This window comes from Oreochromis niloticus, linkage group LG7 (genome assembly GCF_001858045.2).
Source record: "Oreochromis niloticus isolate F11D_XX linkage group LG7, O_niloticus_UMD_NMBU, whole genome shotgun sequence".
NCBI lineage: Eukaryota > Metazoa > Chordata > Actinopteri > Cichliformes > Cichlidae > Oreochromis > Oreochromis niloticus.
In genome coordinates, this window is record NC_031972.2 from 22,669,100 (window position 1) to 22,687,138 (window position 18,039).

Sequence of the window (18,039 nt, forward strand, 5' to 3'; positions counted from 1 at the left end):
CTGCACAAACACTGCTGCTCCTTCTCGAATTGATGGCATAGGTTAATAAAAAAAGACAAACACTCTCCCCTGTATAGCTGCAAATTGAATGGTGCCTGAATCTTTTTCTTCCTTTCATGTGAATTCTTTGCCAGCATTAGGATGCATAAACACCTTCTTCCACATCTCCAGGTCATCATGGTTGGATTTTGCTTTCACTTCGGCAGTTTGCTGCCTTTAATCCCACTGCCTGCCTCTGCTTCTGGAAGTTTTCTTTGACACGCCTCCATGAGCTCACTGCTCACAGGACTGCAAGTCCGCCTGCGCGTGTCTGCGAAAGCATTTCCTACTGGTGAAAAAAACTGAACAAAAACACATGGAAAAGTTACATTAGGATTTATTTTAGGAGATCTGAGTTTAATGAAAATCAGCTGACCGGCTGCTCTGGATTGTTACATAATACATTTTTTCCCTGTCTTTTGTTATAGAGAGCCACATCTCACCCGAAAGGCAAATCGCTGAAAACGTATTGTAATATGGTTTAACCTATTGCAACAATATACACTAACTTGACATTTTATTAGGCACACTGAATAAACGGCTTGTTAGCACAAAAGTCAGCCAATCACATGGCAGCAGCCCAATGCATGTAGGCATGTAGACATGATTAAGATGATCTGCTGATGTTCAAAGTGAGCATCAGAATGGGGAAGCAGAGTGATGTAAGTGACTTTGAACGTGGCATGGTTGTTGGTTCCAGACAGGCTGGTCTGAGTATTTCAGAAAGTGCTGATCTGCTGGGATTTTCCCACACAACCATCTCTAGGGTTTGCAGAGAACAGTCCAAAAAAGACTAAATATCTAGCAAGCAGCAGTTCCCTGCCACTATAACTCAAATAACCGCTTTAGAATCAAGGTATGCAGAAGAGCACCTCTGAATATGACACACTGCGTGCCACTCCTGTCAACTAAGAACAGGGAACTGAGGCTACAGTTCACCCTAACCACAAAAATTCACCAAAATTGGACAACAAAATGTTGGAAAATGTTCCCAGCCTGATGAGTCTCCATTTCTGCTGCAGCATTCATATGGTAGGGTTAGAAGTTTGTGTAAATAACATGAACGCGTGCATCCATCCTGCCTGTATCATTACTTCAAGCTGGTGGTGGTGATGTGATGGTGTTGGTAATATTTTCTTGGACCATGTTGGGCATCTTAGTAAAAATCAGGCATCTTTAAAACACCACAGCCTTTTTGAATAATGCTGCTGACCAAGTCCATCCCTTTATGACCACAGTATATCCATCTTCTGATGGCTTCCTCCAATAGGGTGGATGTGCAGCCGACAAACTGTGTGATGCTATCGTGTCAGTAAGGACCAAAATCATGAGGAATGTTTCCAGCAGCTTGTTGAATCTATGCCAGAAAGAATTAAGGGGGTCCAACCCAGTACTAGCAAGGTGTACCCTAATAAAGTGGTTGTGATTATATGTTCTGGTTTTGTAGTTTATTATAAATCCTTTCAGTAATTTATATATTCATGTATGTATATGTCCACATTTCAGCGGTAGGTGTTTTTCCACTGAAGCACAGCAGTAAAGTCCATCTGCCTCTTTTACTTCCCTACTTCCCACTGACTTCCATATATGGAAAAATTGGGCATTTTCTTTTATTTATTTATTTATTTTTTACAAGGATTAAGAATCACTTCAGGCAGCTCACTTCCTCAGCTTCAAAGCTCATGGAGCCACTCAGAAAAGAAACCTTGTTTTGATTGTTTCCACTTTTTCAGTCTTGCAGTCATGAGCAAATAAGTATAGTTTTGTCCTCTGAAGTGACATTAGATAAAAGATAATTGATATTTTTAATGCATTTTTGTTTTTTATTCGAGTGTCCCTGATAAAATTGCATGTAATATACAGGTAGTTTTGAAGGCACATATTTCAGGTGTGGATTTGGGGATCTCGCTGAGCCATAACAATCAATTCATAAGATGACTTTTTTTAATATATATATATATGTTATGATACTAGTAGCTGTCTTCTCTCCACTGTGACAAGCCAAAATTTGTTTAGGCTTAACAAGTGCACACATTTATCAGGTTAGGTGGTGATACTGAACATTATACACATCCGCTACACACTTGAGAGGAGTTTATTCATTCAAAATGAATGGAAACATTTGCAGAGGTGCCTGTAGTGTTCAAATTTCTGATAAAATCTCCAACACGGGGCAAAGGAAGGAAAGGAAAGTTATCTTTAAAGTGATTTATTGCACATCATATTGGTGTGAACAAATCAGACGTAACATAAATCTGAGTCTGCTGTTCTGCCAGCTGAATCAGTCGCACGGTGACTTTCCAGAGGTCACATTTGTGACAGAACTCAAACAGCGTCACACGCTGCCAAACTCTGTGTCTGAAGACTCGAACATCTCCGGTCTGCAAAAGAATTTATTTCCACACTGACGAGATGAAAATAGTCATATTCACGGCGTTTAGTGGACCAGTTTCTCTGCAGCAAACAATGTTTGTGTCAGCAATGTGTAAATCTTAACGGTGGTAAATATGCTTATTTGTTTTCTTGCCAAAAGCTAGGTGAGGATATCAAAGCCACTCTCGTGCCCGTACGATGAATGTGAAGCTAGGGTGCAGTTAGCTTAGCTTAGCATAAACACTTGTAGCAAAACAGCTCGCCCAGCTCTGCTTACTTTAAAAAAAATTAACCCAAAAACCCTCAAAAATACTCATAGTATTAAAAACAATCAACTTCCATTAAATACAATGTGTGTACATGTATGTTTTTGTGATTCAAAGAACATTCATTCACAAAATACTGCTTCCTGGACCAACTCTCATGTATAAAACACATGATACCTTTGATGAAGCACTGGGTTTCTGCTGTTCAAACTCGTGACAGTTTAAAGACAAAGGTTACAATTTTCATTGGCGATTTGAAATGTTTGACCAAATTATCTGATTTGAAGAGCAAAACGTCTTTAAAAACGAAATGAATGCTAACTCTATTAGCCAAAGCTGTGCTCATTTACACCCAAAATTTTCTCTTTTTCAACTTAAAAAAACAAAGTCACAGTTCATATCATGGCAGGTGTGTTCCACGAGTGGGTGATGAATCACCAGGTGGAAAGCCACAGTGAAAAGCCCTTTTTTAGGTTCCCGTTCGGAGCTGGGATCCTCCAGTATTTCAGTTTTTAGCTATCAGTGGTTGTCATGATTGGGCCGTGGAGGGGGCCGCGACGGAGGTGGTGCTCTACACGGAGGTGGACCCTGAGGTGGAGGCGGCAGAGAGCCGGTAGGAGACGGAGGCGCAGAGAGAGAGCTGTTGCTGGTTGAGGGCAGGGCTCTGTTTGGAGGTGGCGTGTACATAGGCGAGCTGGTGGAGGATGGCGGAGGAGTGGATGGCAGAGGAGGAAGGGTTGAAGTTGGAGAGGGGGGCAAGTGGCAGAGCTCGTTGCCCTCCGACAGACGGCGCTGGTAGCTGTGGGGCAAAGTGTAGACAGGTGTGGCGGGATGCTTATAGATGGGGTAGCGAGGAGCAGGATAGGATTTACTCCGGGTGAAGTTTATGCACCTGCCCTGTAATTAGAGCACAGGAAGTGTTCACGGCTCATTAGAGAAGTTTGCTTTTGTTAAGTACTTCAACTGTACAGTGAGAGATATGAAGAAAAAGGGCAATTGAGACAAGAAAAGTCCAACATCTCCTGTGGCACAGCGGTTAGCAGGTTTGGAGAGATACAGCTCTCTGATGGAAAGAGAAAATTCCACCATTACTTAGTACCATGGAAGAAAACAGCATTCCTGACAGGCCAGCCGTGCTGACGCTGGGAGTTTAGGAAGGCAGGCAACATCTACTCTTAATGACTTCTGCAGATGATGAAAGCACTGCTCCAGACAATGCTGCAGTTGTTTTCACTTTTGTCTACTCGCTGTGCCACTTGAGAGTTTCCTTGAAGTAAATACTCCTGTGATTTGAAGCGGCTTTGACTTAAAAATGTTTAGTGTATTGGATAAGTGCAGTTAATGTCATGCAGATAAGACTCAAGGTTATTTTCCATCCACTCCACTTTTCTTTTTTTCTTGTTTGATCCTGAACTTCAAACATTCCTATTTTCCAAAGATAATAAATTCAGACTCTTAAATGTCTTCCTGCCACAAGCTGAAATAGCTGGTTTGCAATCCTCCTTTTATTATTTCAACGTGTGCTCATCTTACAAGCATAAAATATCCATTTGTGTTACCTTGCAGAGGAGGTTCAAATGTTACTTTTTATTTTCTCATGCCTCACCTTGTCTCCGGGATAAGGTCGCATTACAGACACTCTGTCGTAGCCTTTTCTCAGAAATACACACAGAGCATCCAGTTTGCCCTAAAGGAGGACGATTTAAAAAAAAGACAAAAAAAAACAAAAAACAGCATAAATAAAAAAAACATACCAACAATCCCTTATCCACAGTTAATTACCAGCCTGGGTCTGGAGCACTTTTGCTCCAGATGTATCTCAGGAGCCTTTAATATGATAAAGAGACAGATAAACAAAGAATGTATTTTGTTTGAAATAACACCCGCTCAACAAATTCCATATTCAGGGGTTAGCTCAGTGCATGTCTGGTTCCTATTACCATCCATCCAGCTGACTAATATGTGAGGAAACCAATTGTATTAACTGTTTCCTGGTCATACATAAATCAGAGAAACACTAAAAGTAAGTCTTTTTTTCTGTGCTGGAAGACATATGTAAGGAAGGGTCCTACATGTCAAAGAAGAGCATCTGGAAACACTATTATCTATATATTACATATGTGATCCATGCCTTAGAATACATTTTATGGCAGTAATACATTTCTGTGTCATTGCCATGAGATTTAAAACTCTGGGAAAAGCCAGCAAGTAGAGCTGAGATGAAATTTCTTTTCAAAACAGGAAAGCTACAGTAATACTTTGGATTTATTTAACCCTTATTTATCCAGAAAGTGTAACTCTTGATATTAAGAATATCTTTCGTGAGAGTGTATTAGACCAAAATAGCATGTTTTTGGATGTTGTACTGTACAACAAAGTACAAAGTGCACAGAAGGGCCCTGAACAAACTACCTAACAGGTGTACATGAAAAGTGAACTACTGGAGCACCTTGATGGGCGAGTACCACTTGTGGGGTTGGGAAGATTTGTGTGAGTTGTAGTAATGCCGCAGTGGAGCAGGATCGTACTCCTGTGCGGGCATCACAACGCGAGCGTTTTTAGCCTTTTCCAGTTTGGCTCCTTCTTCAGTCGATCCTTTATCTCCCCATCGAACCTGAAAAGAAAGAAAAGCTTTGTGTTTCACACAGCCGCGCTAGTATGGAGCCTCCAGTGGTCTCCAAAGGTGGTAAAAAAGCTCCACATCTCAGACAGAGAATGGATGAAGGCGTGATAGAAGATAAATAAGGATTTTGTCATCAGTCATGCAAAGCTTCTCTAGTCCAAGAGGAAAAATATGAAGCCAGAAAAGAGTGAAAAGTTGGACCGAAGTTGTGATTCTGGAGAACTGACAAGAGCTGAGCCAATAAAATCACATCCAGTGGGTTCTAGTTTTACCGCTGCCTCTGCACGTGTGTCAGGGTGCCTGAATGTGACTGCTGTAAATGAAGTTTGTGTTTGACACAATGTGCCGCATTTCTTTGTACTCAAAGAAACTAAAAATCTCTTTCCTTGTACGTTAACATGTTTTGAAGCATTCCTGTGTGGGTTTTAATTAAAGCCAGTCCACTGAAGTCCACAAGATCTCAAAACAAAAACAAAAAAAAGTAGCTCCTTTTGCTCTGACTTGAATTGTTTCAATTTGTGACACAAGTTTTAAATTTAGGTTTTATTTCTAAACCTTCAAGAGGATATAGAGCATTAAGTCTCAAAGCATATTCACAAAGAAATCTTGAGATTCAAAAAGAGCCTGACTGAGTTTTTCTCCATTCTCAGAGTCACCAATAAAGCTAAAAAAGGAACCCGGCACATCAAGAGTGAAAGCATTTCTGTCAAAGCAGCCTTGAAAGTTCATTACTCAAATTCACTCCCTTTCAGCTGCACCAGACAAGCCACCAAGGCTTTAACTTGGCAGAAAAGGCACATAAATGAAGCTGCGCATACTTTCCGTAGCTGGTTTTGGAAGTGTTCACAGCAAAGACTCCTCAGACTTCACAACTAGTCTGTAAAAAACCCCAAAAACTTCACACTGACTGGGTGACAACTGTCTCTTTGACCTTATCCTCCCAAACCACGCACACATCTGGTCCTCTCTGGTCTGAAGATCACTTCTGCTGTCCTCCTCCTTCTCATCTCGGGTTTTAGCTTACACTGGGAACAGCTCTTATCTCATCACCATGACCCTGTGCTTTTCCTACCACTACTCTGCCTTTAAAAATTTTTTAAAAAATAACAACCGCAAACAAATCACCCAAGCTCACACTTTTAAAACCGCTCCACTCTTTGGAGCACTTATGCTGACTTCGCAGTTTATTGTGCGCAGGGCCTCATCTTAACTCTTTCTGTTTCTCAGAGCTAATCACAACAACAAAGTGACTCAGTGCTGTCCAGCACAGAGTCGCATACTCATCTCTTTCAAAGGCTGACTTGCTTCCTGTTTTCTTGTGCATGCTTGCTGTACTACTGTTTGATCTCATTCCCATCTTTGAGCATTTACTTTCAGCCAGCTGAATGCCGGAGTGAAGCTTGCCACGTGTATATCAGTGAGGCTGAAACCAGTCAGCAGAACCAGATAAAATGTATAATCACATTAGGACATTTTAATTTCATTTTCACTTGTGTTTAACAGATGCCAAGCAACTTAAAAACTCAAATAGCATGCAATCTAGCACACAAGCAGACTGGTAGCTATATATATGTATATATATTCACAGGGTTTTCCTGTTACCCCAGGGTTCAGATTTTTGTCTTATCTTTGACTGACATAATAGTATTAGTTGTAAAAGTCGCCCGAGTGTTTTCATGTTGTCATGTTCTCATGCCCATCTATGTTCCCTTGTTAAGTCTTAGTACTCTTGTCTGTTTTGTTTTGTTCCTGTTTTACTTTTAACATTAGGTTTGTTTTGTGTTCTGTGTTAATTTTGCTTCCTGTATGACTTCCTGTTTCCCTCTTTGTTTCCACCTCATTCTCCTCCTGCGTCTAAACCCCAGGCAGCCCTTCGTTTGTGTGTGCATCTACATATTCACTTACCCTAATATGGGTAATCAGGATGAGTGGTCACAGGAAGCTGATCATCAGCTTGCTAAGTTAACCAAATGGTACACATTAAAGGAGCATCTGACTAATCGCAAACAGTGTAGTGTACAGCATGAAAAACAGCTGATTTTACAAGTGAAAACGAAACTATAATATTAGAAAAATGTGACGATGTTAAACATACAATACAGACTGAATATAACAGCTGCTACAGGTGTGAATGTGTATTGGAGGAAAAGCACTGTACAGTATTTTAGTAATAAAAGTGCTGCATGAATGTGTGAGGCCTTTAAACGTTTTGGTCTGTAAGGCTGGAGAAGAGCTTCTATATTAATAAATTCACTCTATTTGAAGCCTGGCAAAAATATCAACTGTGTAAGTTAACAGACTTATCGACGTCACAATTCTATCATTAAGAGAATTTGATGGATTTGAATTTTTGTTCCATTAATGCGTGTAAGACAGTTTTGATTTCAATTCTTTCAGCTGCAGCCCCGTTTATGCTAAATGATGACAGTTTGACTTTAAATCCACAAATGCAAACAGGTGTCCTGTTTTAGTATTATATAATAATGCTTATAAACCAAAAAAAATCTTTGCAACCAACAAGGAAAAGTCAAGGAGTCAGATTTGAGACTTTAGACTTTAAATGCTACTGAAAAACAGAGGGTGTGAGGGCTCTTCCAGGAATAATGATGCTATTTTCCAGAGAACTGATTGGTCAATAGGTCGTGACTTCGCAGTACAGACCTCTGGCTGCACTCCTTAGATTCTTTAGAATTCCTCATATTCCTCTTTGTATCCTCCTTTTGGACTGTTTATTTTGGATTCTGGAATAAGCTGCAATGAAACGGATCACCCCTCGTTAAACATTCGTCCTTCTGCTTCCCACACTTTTGGATCCTAAATCGCCTCTCACCAATCCACATTAGGACATACCTCCATGATAGAGTTTAATCGCATTAAATAAATAAAGTTTAATCCTGGAGATAATTCAGTTAAATAAAAGAAAACAAAGAAAATCACATTTTTTGGCTGGTTGATTAATTTAAACTGTACAGCCCAGAGTTTGATTTCTATTAGCCAGCATGAACAACTGGTCAACACTTGTTGTTTATGAGAAATATGCATGATGGTTATTATACATATGCAGTATTGATCTATTTACAGTTTGCTTTCTGGATTACCTCCATTCTCTTGATACCCCCGACTCCACGGCCTCCGTAGTACGACGCATCTACCGTGGGCCACCTCTTCTTTGGAAAACCATCCTCATCATCCTAAAGAAAAAAAATAGGCATGTGTTATTTCTAAGAAAGGGAAATTTTAAAAGGAATTTTAAAAAAAAAAGAGAAACACTCCACTTACAGAAATGTCCTCTATTACTGGTGGAGGTGGCTCATGGATGACCTGCAAACCAAAAAGAAAGTTTCTGATTTTTGTTTTCGCACCAAAGAGCAACAACATGAGTCATGTGATTGTGAAAATAAGCATCGCTAATTTAGTTAGGATGTAACTTTTTCATGATCATACCACGGTGCAGCAGAGAGGCCAAAACCACCACAGCAGAGCGATGGTCAACAGGAGCAGCAGGATCAGAAGCGCGATAGCCACAAAGGTCCCGTCAGACTACAAACAAAAGGACATATTGGGGATATGTTGCTCATAGATAGATAATTTATATGCATCCACTAATGAAGTGCAGAACACTGTGGCAGTGGGTCAAGTGGTTTAACCTGCAGATGTGCGTGCGAGATGACAAATTTCTGTGATGTTATATTATTATGTGCAAATTCTCCTTCTACGTCAATAAAGTTCCTCACATACTTTTAGCCATGAGGTAATGTCTGGGGATTGTTTTTGTCCCCTCCTGGTTTCCATTATACTTACACAAGCAACTGCAGTGATTGTGACAGAGCTTGATATGAAGCTCAGGCCATTATTCATGCTGACGTGGAGAGTAGCAGACCTGTAGAAAAGGTACGAGCGTAACTAGGACGGACTCAGTTTGCATATTTAGTGCTCCTCTAACTCATAGATGTTTACTGCAATTATAAATAACGATACAAATGAAAACACTTTCATGCTGTCAAGCTGTGCATACTGCTTACACTTTGATAAGAAGTAATGAAGCTCATTAAAGTTTCCTGTAGCAGCGATTACTTACGTTCCCTGTTTTTCCAGAACAGGAGCTGGGCACAAAAGGTAGGTATCTCTCACCACCAAAGGTCTTTTCACTGTGCAAAATGAATTAACATGAGAATTTCTATTTAACACTACACACAGCGAAGTAAACCACAGATTAGGTGAGTATGCGTGATGAAAGAGAAAGCTGTGAGTGATGCAAAGGAAAAATTTACTTCACTTTCCTCTTGCAGTCCTGAAACTTCAGAAGATTCAAACCTCAAAATATCTTCTTTTTTTTTGAATTCCTGGACTTCCTGCTCTTATGGAAAATGAAGCAAATGAGGCAGAGCTGTGGTTTATTTACCCTGGCTGAGCGAGTGTCTAGAGTGTGCAAAGACAGTGCTCGTCTCTGATGAGATCCACATTCCCCTTTAGACATCTGAGATGCGTAAAGCGCTATACCAGCTGATTAAAAGGAGAGGAAGAGTGCGCTGATGGCTTTTCATGAGGGTGAGGATTTCTGTCGCCAACACAGAGCTGCTGTCCCCCACCCATCGTACTCCCACGGTGGTCAAAGTAAATTTAGCACAGTGAAGAAAATGCTGAGAGCAATCCCTAAACAATACATTCTGCTGATCATTTAAAGGATAATTGTAAGCTGAACCGATTCACAGTTTTTTCTTTCTGCAAACACCAACCACAAACTGTATATAAAAGATGGCTGTTACTCCCAGCTCTGAAAAATAAAGTATTTGCAGAAGGTCCTTGACTCTGTACTAATCCTAATAACCAGACCCCTCTGGGTATCAGAGGCCACTCTGACAACCTTCTACAGGTAAATGATTGTATTGCTATTGTATTGTATTTGCTTTTTAGCCTCAGTAAACATTTTTGTAATAAGTTTATGTTCTCAATCACTAGTTTCAAAACATACTAAGTTAAAAGTTAAGATAAAATAATGGTTCCAGTTTCCAATTTCTTCCCCCTGACTATTCAGCTGTAAGTGGTAGTGTAAAATTACAGAGCAGGGTCCCTGAGTGCTGAGGGGCAAAAAGCAGAAACATGCTTTCCTCCAGTAAAAGTATTTCACCTCCAAACTTTAAACAAACTCATTTTCTTCCTCTGTTTCCAATCTAAATACAGAGCAAAGCTAACTCCACTCTACCGTGAAGAAGCTTATGCTTTAGTTCAATAAGGAAAATCTCTAATCCCTCATCTAGCTGCTTTCCTGGGTGCTCGACCACTAGGCTATTCTTTACGTCAATTCTACTTTCTCACACTGTCAAACTCCATGCTCACATCATTGCTCTAGTCCAATAATTTTCTTTATATCTCAGTGCTCTTCTGTCGTTCTGCCTTTTGGATCTCATTTGTTCATCTACCTTCTCTCCATATCCAGTTCAGCCTGGTCACTCAGACCTCCATCCAAGCCTCCTTCTTCACCACCAGCATCTCAACTTCAGTAAATCCTGTTCTAATTGCAATGGATTCTGTTTATTGAATTTAATAAACATACTTAATACTTCCAAATGATCTCTCCTTATTGAAATAGTTAAATACGTCAGAGTGTGTGACTTTCTGCAACAAAGTGTGTCTTTGAAAGTGTATTTCAAAATGAGAAACTATTCATTTAGGTATAGTTATAACCCAAAAAAGTGGATTTCTGAAAACGTAGCATTGCTACGTCCAGATGCAAGCCTCAAGATATAGTTATAACCCTCATCACTTGTAACAGCATTAACAAAGAAGTTATAGAAAGCATTTGTTTGAGTTTGCGCACACTGACTGGGTGGAGGTGGATTTCATTGTCCAAAGCAATAACTGAATATAAACACAAGAGTTTTCTCCACAATAAGCTCACATGTGTGAGATATTAGAATCTTCAAAATATGATTTTGCAAAAGTTTTAGCAAGTAGTTACAGGCATAAAGTAAGATTAGTAAGTCTATATTCACTCTTGTTTTGCTTTGTGTTTTGGTCTTTAGCAACTACTTGTAGAATTATTTGGCTCTGCAGCCTCATCACATTCACCAACTGGCTGCCAGTCTTGCCAGTCTGCTGTTTAGCCCTCAGCATGTATCACTGCCTCAGTAACATTAGTAATTAGTCAAAACAAATCAATGAGAGCGAAAGCTGCAATGAAGCTCTATGAAAATGAGAGAGCTGGAGAGCTGGGTAACATAATGGTGTAATGGTTTAAATAAATAAAGTCTGCATGGGAGAGGTGAAATTACAGCTCAGAATGAAATAAAATGAAAACTTTTGTAGGTGGTACTTACTCAAAGTAACAGTGTCGTTGATCCGGAAGCTGCAGAGAACTTTTTGTACATCTCGGGCATGAAGGAAACCATTTCCACTCACCACCACCTGGAAGGATTCTGAAGTGGGATTAAATTGATTATTTAATCAACTTTTTTCTTTGTGGTAAATGATGGAATATTATAGAGTGAGTTTTAAGGAAGGAAAGTGCTCTCAGTAGGACTACTGGTCCATACCGATACTACAGTACTGTTATGTCATAGTATGATGTCATAATAATTGATACAGATGAAGAAAACTTTTATGGGCCTAAGATGTACCTGTGTGCCAAGTTTGGTTGCTAAACTGTGATTTTAGTAATTGTCTGTGTATAATTTGGAGTACATATCAAAAGTAATGATCAAGTGTAAGTACAAAGGTGTATGTATACATCAAGCTATCACATTTTGAGACAGTATTTTGAGTTCAAGTTTCTTCACCTCCTTCACAGATGCTGGAGGGCTCGACAGCTAGGATTTCAATACATGATCTCTTTAGGATCTGAAAGAGAAAATGATATCAGAAGCTTAACTTGGTGCAGTTCCTTCCACTGATATAATATGATCTTATTGTGTTTTACCGAGTCTATGACTCCTTGCAATGCTTGAAATCCATCATTCACAGGGAAGACGTGATCCTTGCTGTCAGCTATCGTTGAAAGCTGTGGAGAAATATGTCTACATGATTAAATGGTTCTTTAGCTGACGGATTAATTGATCTTCTAACTGTTAACTGTTAGATTTACCTGGGTTTCATTAAAGTCTTTTACTCCCACACAGTACACAGTGGCACCCAGCTGGCGTGCTCTGCCAGCCTGAGAGAAAGTGAGACATTAAACAGAAAAAACAAGCTACAGTGAAATGGTGAACGCTCACTGAATCACATTCGAATTTTGTTGGGCTGAAACTTAAAAGCTCCATCAGCCATATTATAGTTATTCTCATGTCACTGACAGCGGCTGGGAACATCTGGGAAGTAATGCACAAAAGGTTTCTCTTATAGACTGTATATGAAAGATGTACATAGCCACTGTGACATCACACATGGCTATTGCTATCTTGGGACACTTCATTTTTCTCAAAGATGTCTATAAAACTTTGGTGAATTTTCTTGAAACCTAAGAAATCAACCCATGATGACCATTTAAGAGAATGTAGGTGTAAGGTTTTCCACCGTCCATCTTTTATTTACAGTCTATGATTTCGACCTATAGAGGGACACACACTTTCTGGAGTGCGTACAGTAGCTCAGCGTGCATTCACACTTTAGGTTCTCTAATGTTCTAATAGTGTTTTGAGCAATTTAGTGAGAAGAAAATACACAGTACGCTGTATTTACATAATCTTGTGCTTTGTACTAAAACAGGCTTTAAATTTCTATTTAAGTTAATAATTGTTCATAAACTTCTTAATTAAGTGTTATTAAGTTTCTTTTCACAGTGATTCTTCTACCTCTCTTTGAGCCAGGTCAAACTGATTTTCTCTCAGTTCACCGTCCGTCAGGGCAATGATGACACTGGCTGTCCGGTAACCTACAGCACAGAAGGAAGAGCTGTTAAAATGCTAAAAAGAAACAAAAATCTGTAAGAGCACAATCTATGAATCGGAAAAATATTTTGAACATATTTGTGATGTGAAGAGCAGCTGTGTTTATATTGTAAATTGAATTAGGAGTAAAATTAATTTTAATGTTTGGGTCAAAGACTTTACTATGATTAAGTGTTTAAAAAAGAAAGAAAGAAAAAATCTACTTACCATCTCCAGTCCCGTAGTATATTTGCTCGCTGGCCTGAGAGGGAAGTTTTGAGGCGTCAGTGGCTATAAACTTTAAAAAGGCCTCATTTAAAGGCTCAGATGCCATGCTGTTGGGTAGGGTCCGTTTTTCATTGACTTTACAGATGACTTACCCTTTGAAATCCTCTGTGCATGAAGGTGTCTCCGCCTGGCTGCACCATACGTAACTCCTCCAGTCCCGCCCGAATCTGATCTCTGATTATTGACATGTGAAAAAGGACAAAAACTACTGATCAGAAGGGAGAGATACAACAAATTAAAAATAATTAATAAATTTAGGTCTGTTCGTATATGTGCCACCTGTCTTCTGTTAGAGCCATGAGAATCCTTCCTTCTGTTGAAAATACAATAAAAGACATCCGTAGCTGAGGACTGGGGAAAAAAAGCACCGGAGATGATTGTTACATGTTATAAATCTTTATATATATTTTTTTCCCCCCCTTTACTCTTTTAGTGCCACGGCTTGTGCGTAGCTGTACCTGATAAACTTGTGAGCCAGATGATCAACAAAGTAATAGATCTCATTCCAGTAATGCTGCACACTGCCAGACCTGAAACAAAGATTCAGCATTTTCAGTGACACACAGGAGCTTTGGCTCAAAAGTCAATTCACAGTTGACTGAAAAAGACACGCAACTTAGAAACACTCTAATAGTGAACAACTTAATGCTGTTTTCCTGTTGTTTAGCTTCTTCACTTCCAGAATTAGTAAGAATATAAAGGGAGCCATCAAAACAGACAACTAATGTTTTACAAGAAAATCATGACATTAAAAGCTGAAAGACGGAAACACAGAATTTCTGTAAAATTGTGGAAACTGCCTTTAAAGTCTAGATCTCCTTATAACCCTGTAATGTTATGTAATTAAAGACAGTATTGTTTTTGCACTGCATACAATATAATAGCTTTAGCTGGCTGAAAGAAGGACTGGAGCCTATCCTCACAGTGAGCAGCAGTGATGGAGAACATGGTGGACATGTCTGACTTATTAAAGGTGTTTTAGTTAAAGATTATTCTTATTGTGATTATCAGCTATCACCTGAATCTTTTTGTGTAAAAATATTTTAGAAAGAAGAGGAAATTACTGGTGTTGAGTGCTTTAAAAGAAGGCGACTGGACTTCTTTTTGGCTCGTGAAGATGTTTTTAACTTTTCATCCACAAGGCTTCTTCAGTTCTAAAACAGCTGGCCAAGAGTCCAGGTATTTAACCTGTAGCGGGGACTGTCCGCTGTCCGCTTGTCCCCTGTCCACTCAACTGAGCTTTAGCTGTTGTGGACACCAAATTATGGAATCAGTGTGAACAACTGATATTTTTAAACAGCTTCTAAAAGCATAAATATTCTCCAAGACATTTTAAGTTTAGTACCAGAGTTTTAATCATTTTTTAACCTCCTGCTTTTTCTGTTTTATTTCTTATAAATTATATTGTCTATTTATTTCAATTTTGTATGTTTTGCTGTTATTTATTTTCCTTTTATTTGATATTTGTTTCTGTGTTTTATTGCTCCTTTTTTTTAACTAGAAAGTACTCAGCTCAGCTATGCTGCTATGCTAAATAAGGTTGGATGGGACTGGTATACTATTCTTGGTATACTATTCATAAAAAATCTCACTTTTTTTATGTGACTTTACTGCCCACTTTTACTCCAAAGCCAAAGTTAAAGTGCCACTTGGCTTCCTCTTGGGTCCAGGTTTTGTGACAGGTGCAGACCAACATAAACAGATGATTTCTCTAAGTGGAAGGCAGTAATTAAAGAGACTCGTGGAGCAAATATGCACAACTTCTTGTGCCCCCTTTCTCTCTCTGCACTCTCCCTTCTCCTCCTCCCTTATGTTTTCATTTATCCTGTGATGTGAGTCGCAGTGCAGAGAAAGCCAAACATTCGGGATCTTTGGAACATCTGGCTCTAATGGAGAAAGGGTTCTGCAGATCGAAGCGCAGAGAGATGAAGTTGGGACTGGATGTGGGCAGCGCCTGTCAGCGAAGAGCGGCCGCTGTTGGAAAACAGGAATCCCTGCAGGGCAGTTTATCATCCGCTGATGCATGAATGCATGAAGATGTCACCGTGTAAACACACTTCATGTCAGTTCTTACAACTTTGAGGTGATTTGCAAAAAGAAAACGATGTGCATGTTTTTGATTTATGTATGCGTGGCTCTTTTAAGAGAGAATTTATGAAACAGCACACTGATGTGACTTGACCTGTTCAACAGAGTCATGTTAGCCTCATGACATTTAATTGAACCCTTATGTGAGCTCTTGGCATTTGAGTCTCTTATAATCTGCGACTGTTTCCTTCAATAAAATGGGACGATACCGCAATTACAGCTGAGAACAATAAGTATTCTAATATAAGTACTATAATATCACAATCATTTAAGCCATTTAAGACAAAAACAACCTTTTGTATATGAATAGAAATATTTCGGGGTTTCACATTGTACAAAATAACACATTTAAAGACTTTATTTTAGACTCTGAAACTCCAGTTGGTGTTTTTCACCATGTTGGCCTTTATATACAACATTTCTAATCTTATTAACCACTGAATGCACTTCACCCTGCAATCCACACTCATCCATTCACACATATTCATATAGTGCTTTTTCTTCAATGCATACGTCAAACATACTGACACAGATTGGTGCAACAGGGGCCGCTTTACCTCCTAAGCTGTTTGCACAGTAACTCAGCTACTGATTACCTAGAAAATCAGTTGATAATTCATTCAGTTTTAATTTGATGGTGTAGATCACAGCTGCAATGAGTTTGTATCTCACAAATGCAAATGCAATATCATGAGTTGATGGAGTTTTGAACTGTTGCGGCAGGTACAGCTTTAGGAAATTAGCAAATCTGATGACCGAGTCTGTTCTTTTTAAATCAGGCTTCTACTGGTGTGATCAGAAAGCCTCAAGCAGGTGACATTTCAAAATTAAAAATGTATTATATACATGTCACTTAGAGTCACATTCGATTCTGTTTCTATCTGGAAACCAGACCCTACCTTCAACTTTATAAAGGCCTTAATATTTCAATAGGCTGAAACATGCTAGTTACATCACAGTAGCATATTTTTGTCAGGCAAGTAGCAGCCCATCATTGCCTCTGGATGACAGCTTGACTGATGTGTGCACCTGTGCCTTCAAAAAGCACCAATGAGTCACACAGATCTCTTCTTTGATCAAGTAAAAATAAAAGCACTCACTTGTCCAAAACAAAGTAGAGGTCAAATCCTCCATAGCACGATGACCCGGCTTGCCTCCGCTCAAATAGCTGAGCTGTGCTGCCAGCCGCCAGGACTGCCACCAGTATACCCAGTTCCACACAAAGCAGGACCCGCCTGCACCAGCACTGGGACATCACTCCAAATTTAAGAGAGCAATCAGCCTGGGAGATGGTAAACATAAATATTGTCTCAGGATGAAGGATTTTTCTTTTCCTTTGGGCTCCTCTCCTTACAGTGCTCTGGAGGTTTCAGCCATACAGACTGAGGCATGAAGAGAGCTCTCCTCCTGATCAGGGTCCCATCTCCTCAGGAGCAGATGTGTGGTGGCAGAGGAGGAGTGAGGCTTGTGGGACCGAGTCTTCGACTCCCACTCACATCACACTTGTAGCAAACTTTGCCAAGAGTTTGCACAGCAAAACAAAACACTCATGCATAGGAGGCTGATTTACTCCTCCTCTCTTCTCAGAGTGTTTCTCTGAATGACTCCACAGCTATGTCCAGGTATTTGTTTTCACTCATACTTTTCTTTGTTTTGTTTTTTTCTTCTTCTTTTTTTCCTTTACTTCTTTTGGTAGTTCACTTGATTCTACAACTTACCCATCAGTGCCACTCAGTGGTAAACATATGCACTGTGCAAAGCTGTCACTGCAAATAAACATTAAACACTTTTTTTCCACACTGCTTTTAATATTTTAGTGGAACTAAATGTCAGATGATTCACAAGAGAAATACTATACAGGGTTAATATAAAGTGTCCAAATGAAGGATTTTCTCTTTGAGGCTGAACCATTTCTTGGTTATGCTGCTATAGGCTCAGACTGCTGCAGGGAGCCCTGCAATACACTGTGATGCACTGAGCACTCCTTTACTCACCTCTTTTCATTACTCATTTCATTGCTCGAGGCTTCTTCCTGTTAAAAGGGAGTTTTTCCTTCCCACTGTCACAAACTGCTTGCTCACTAAGTGCCTCTTGTATAGTGTTGCTTTGATTTGGTTTATATAAATAAACCTCAGTGGAACTGAACTGAATTAAACTCTTTTAGGTGATTAACAATCGGTAAACCAAATGGTTAAAGAATAACACAGGATGATTCACATGCTGTCTGATACTGTATGTTCCACTTCAGAAGCCAAATCAATTTAATGTCCCACACTCAACAAATTAGCAGTCATTAACAATAAAGAATAATTTTATATTTCTGTTATGTAGGAATTTCAAAAACATGATTGTTGGATTTTATTATACTTAGTAAGATCTGGAATATATCATTTCGCACGCTTTGTTACGTGTATTTCATCTCTTTCCACCAGGTGCCCTTGGTCTGATTTCTAGTCTTTGCCTCATCCCTCAGTCCCCTGGAGCAGCTGGATGCCTTTTC

The 18,039-nt window shown here is 39.5% G+C and overlaps 1 protein-coding gene across 1 annotated transcript; it reads right to left on the reverse strand.

Annotated features, from left to right (window-relative positions):
- Nucleotides 1-2,118: 2,118 nt before the first annotated feature.
- antxr1b (ANTXR cell adhesion molecule 1b) lies at nt 2,119-17,197 on the reverse strand. The gene is made up of 18 exons (XM_003444370.4): nt 16,640-17,197; nt 13,910-13,981; nt 13,731-13,802; nt 13,544-13,625; nt 13,392-13,425; nt 13,089-13,168; nt 12,383-12,451; nt 12,218-12,298; nt 12,078-12,138; nt 11,619-11,717; nt 9,380-9,449; nt 9,103-9,181; nt 8,746-8,841; nt 8,581-8,622; nt 8,400-8,492; nt 5,128-5,292; nt 4,285-4,365; nt 2,119-3,575 (listed from the first exon to the last, which is right to left on the reverse strand). Exons 1-18 carry the CDS (start codon nt 16,837-16,839, stop codon nt 3,198-3,200), a joined length of 1,854 nt encoding a protein of 617 aa, XP_003444418.2. The 5' UTR covers nt 16,840-17,197; the 3' UTR covers nt 2,119-3,197.
- Between the last annotated feature and the right edge of the window lie 842 nt (nt 17,198-18,039).